This window comes from Morus notabilis, unplaced genomic scaffold (assembly GCF_000414095.1).
Source record: "Morus notabilis unplaced genomic scaffold, ASM41409v2 Scaffold7973, whole genome shotgun sequence".
Taxonomy (NCBI): Eukaryota; Viridiplantae; Streptophyta; class Magnoliopsida; order Rosales; family Moraceae; genus Morus; species Morus notabilis.
In genome coordinates this window covers 842-4,966 of record NW_010362472.1, presented here as the reverse complement: position 1 = coordinate 4,966, position 4,125 = coordinate 842, and the positions used below count along the sequence as shown (strand labels likewise).

The 4,125-nt window shown below is 33.7% G+C and overlaps 1 protein-coding gene across 2 annotated transcripts; it reads right to left on the bottom strand.

Annotated features, from left to right (window-relative positions):
* Positions 1 to 298: 298 nt before the first annotated feature.
* LOC21384280 (UPF0481 protein At3g47200) lies at positions 299 to 2,514 on the bottom strand. Of its 2 annotated transcripts, none has more exons than XM_024168072.1 (2): positions 2,432 to 2,514; positions 299 to 1,751 (listed from the first exon to the last, which is right to left on the bottom strand). In XM_024168072.1, exon 2 carries the CDS (start codon positions 1,731 to 1,733, stop codon positions 417 to 419), a length of 1,317 nt encoding a protein of 438 aa, XP_024023840.1. In that variant the 5' UTR covers positions 1,734 to 1,751; positions 2,432 to 2,514; the 3' UTR covers positions 299 to 416. The 2 variants fall into 2 exon arrangements, with proteins under 2 accessions (XP_024023840.1, XP_010100242.1); XM_010101940.2 differs by having other exon boundaries at positions 299 to 1,746.
* Between the last annotated feature and the right edge of the window lie 1,611 nt (positions 2,515 to 4,125).

Sequence of the window (4,125 nt, the reverse complement as noted above, 5' to 3'; positions counted from 1 at the left end):
CAGAAATAACACGAGAATGTAGATTTGACCTTAAGAGAGAATCAAATGTAGACATAATCATAGTATAAGAAAGCAAAAAAGACGCAGATTAGACAAGAAAATAACCAACATCCATGCGAAAAAAATGGAGATGACGCAGATTAGACATAATCATAGTATCAAAGAGGTTGTTTCTTCACTAATGCCTCAAAAGAGTAGTTGAATGGTTCTTCAAGAATAGTTGAATAACAAAACAGCACTAGAAACAAAAAATGAAAATAAAGGGAGAAAAAGCGAGTAGCAACTATTTGAACTCACTGATCATGGTAACAAATATAAAATGGAAGGCTAAGCTGAAGATTCATTAGTTACAAATATAGACTAGTGGTGCTTACAAGTTACAATTCTTGCCTAAAAAAGTAGAATAATAATATGGCCTAGTGATGAGGTGAGCCTTTGTCAGGTACGGCGATAACAGAACAAATCGCTTGTATAAAGGTGAGAATGAGGAGAAGAACAGCTGCAACCACAGAAACAATTGCCCACGGGGTATGGAAATAGTTTTGTCTCAAGTTCGCCTTCCATTTGTGCCAGGAGGTTCTGCAGTACTTGTTTAGTCCTTCCGAAATAGTGGCAAAATAGAAGTCATTGCTATCCATAAAAACACCATCCGCGAGCTTGTTTATCATATCAGCGCCCTCGCTACTGTCCCCTAACATGTTCTCCACAATCTCATACTTGACAAGCAAATCCACATCCTTTGAAGTATTAACAAGGCGGTCCATAATCACAACGTAATCATTCAAGTAATTCTGTTTACAATGGCATTGTTCAAAGGCAAGTAAGTTTCTAATAGTCAAATCTGTCTCATCACTTATTGTCAACTTGGGAATCTCCAAAATCCCTTTCGAGAAACGAATGTCAAACAAGTTTTTGCTTGACCCCACCTTGAATTTAACCCCAGCCCTGTGTAGCTCTGTCATGCTAGGAATTCTTAGAGTTTTGAGCTCTCCTCCAGTCCTTGGCCTTGGCGGCGGTTTGTATAAATCTCTCAAGAAATCAACAAAGTGTACCACTTCAGAAGAAGAGATTCTTTCTGAATTGTCTTTCGGTGTCTCAAAATGCATTAGCCCTTTGAAGAACGCAAGGGAAAGCTTAACCATTGAAATCTCCTCACCTTCATCGGAACGCACCGAGATCCTTTTGGGGTCAAAAAGATCCACAAGGATGAAGAACGGAAGCTGATTCTCAAGCAAGGTCAAGTCAGGCCAGATGTCTTGCAACATCCACGGCTTGTTAAATATGCGGTCGTGATCATCTTGGTAATCTTCAAAGTATCTTAAAAGGACCTCGATGATGAAAGCCGCATCCACTAGAATGATCTTCACAAATTCATCACTTGTGAATGCTATAGGTTCGGCATAACTACTGCGCAATCCGGCTTCCTTTTGCTTTATGATCTTTACGAAATGCTCCAAGCTTGTGCTGGTGCGTGTGAGATAATGTTTTAGATACCTCTTTTTGTGCTCTTCCATTGGTTTTAGGTTTGCCTTGCCATGGTGAAGTGGGCCAATGGAAACCACTTGGGGTGTGTATGCTTTTTCCTTCACTAGACGTAATCGCACCGGGACTCTAAAGATGCAACAGTTTGAAGATAATGGGGACAAGTTTTCTAACTCCAATCTCATAGAATTAACCAGGGGAGTTAATTGGTTTTCGATGTCGTTTGGAGCATTATAACAGCCATGTTCCATGTTTGCTCAGTCCCTATTCTTGGAAATGATCACAAAAGCAATATAAATAGTCAAAGATAAAGCAAATCCCAAGTCCGGAAAGAAAGAAATAAAATAAAAGCTCTTTTGGTTTAAGAAAAAAGTTAGTAATCATGTCTGTGGTAGATTAACCTTATTGATTTGTGCGTTTTTAGACGTTAGATCACACTAAATAAACTAACAATATGTAAATCCGATTGCTTCTGATAAAAATATGCCATTTTAAAACTGAGCAGCATGACAAAAAGGCCATATTTTTGGTCGTCTGCTAAAAAATCATCCACATAAATCCAAAGGAAAATAGTTAAACTAACAGATGTTACTGAATTTTAACTATCCACTCAAAGGAAAACTCATTTTATCCCAAATCCTTATAAAGATGAAGAGGTGGGCCCCACATATAGGCCTAGAAATGGAGTCTACTTTTGTATCTGATGGGTATAAATCCCATCGGAATAAATTGGGCTGCTCCCACTCAAAACAGAGTCACGAAAAGCTGAATCAAAGAATCAAGAAAATTAAGAAAAAAATGTGCTTTAATTTTTTTTTTTTTAAAGAACTGATGTCATAACATTTGATTACGATACTCCATAGAACATATAAGCAAGTTGTGATTTTTCAGAAAAAGAAACTGCACTGCTCATAAATAAAACCATTTTAAATGAAAAATAATGCCGTACCTGTTTTCAAGGAACAACTCCTTTGTTGGTGGCTTTGGCAGAAGATAGCAAAGCGCTACAATAACCTTATTTTTCTCTTTTTGTGAATGAGATACCAAGTTGTTGTGCAAAGATGGGTTTATATATATGTATATATGTGAATTTCTAAAGTAGCAAAGTCAAGTCAACTCTCAAATCTATCTCTCTCTCTCTCTCTCTATAGAATACTGTGCTTGTTCAAGTTACAACATAACTTCCGGGAAGGAGACGCGTATGGTACCACAGAAATCTCCAAAGAATAATGTAAGTTTCACATACGTGGGATTTTGTACATGCAAAAATTTGATTATTATTTACAAGGTTGTCAGTTTTCTTGTTTACTTACTGAGCCGAATAATTCATACATGATAAATGATTCCCATCAACAAAAAGCGCGTCAAGAATTGAAAAAAAAAACAAAAAACAAAACAAAAACCTTCAAGATGATCGAATCATAATGTTCAAAGATACTACATAAACGAAAGGAATGTAGCTTTGATCTGCTTCGTTCATATGGAAATAAGAAGAAAAAGAGAGGAAGCGTTGCAATTGCCACTTGGATTGGTTGAGAGCATTTTTAGGTGCATTTGGAATTTATTTTTTAAAATATTTTATTTTTAATAAAAAGTAAAAATGGGATTATTTTAAGAATCATTTTAAAACCGATTTTAAAATTACGCTTTGTTAGTTTTTTAAGAGATTATTTTGAGTAATAAAAAAGTGAAATCGTGTTTATTAATTAATATATTATAATATTATTGATAAGTACTAAAAATAAAAACAGAAAAGTGAAAATAACTTTGAACTGTTTTCTATTTCCTTCACAAAAATCATTCTCACTATTTTTGTTTTCAAAACATTTGCTAAACAAACGTCGTTTCATTTTTATTTTCATTTTTTATTTATCAAAATACGTGAAAACTGTTTTAAAAAACGGTTCCAAACACTCACTTTGTCTTCCTAATCCTTGGTGGACAAAAGAGGCTTTTTTTTTTGCTCAAACTAAAAAATTTGTATGGCAATTTGGGTAGCGACATGACGACACGACTCGAAACCTCCATAAAGTTAGCGGGTTTGAGTTTACTATAAATGAGTTTGAGTCATAATCGGATTGACACGATTAATAAATGAGTTGGGTTATGGTTGACCTCTTAACACGAAGTGACACGAATTAATACGATTAACTATATGCATTATCTGTAATCTAATTATATGTGATATAACATGAAAGTTTATACGACATATAGGTAAAATTCATTTATATTTAAAAAAAAAGATAAATTGACTAATAAACATGTTAAGCTTGTCTTGACGATTAACTATATGCATTATCTGTAATCTAATTATATGTGATATAACATGAAAGTTTATACGACATATAGGTAAAATTCATTTATATTTTTAAAAGAAAAAGATAAATTGACTAATAAACATGTTAAGCTTGTCTTGACCATGTTAAATAAGTCATTATTATATTAGTTATTTATTTAATATATTAATTTAAACGGGTTATACAGATTGACACGATTAATAAATGAATTGTGTTTGGGTTGACATTTTTGATATGTTTAATAAATATGTCATGTTTGGATTAATATTTTTTGACACGATTAATAAACGAATTGACACGAACACAATCTATTAACACGAATTGTCACCTTTAAAAAAGAGGCTTC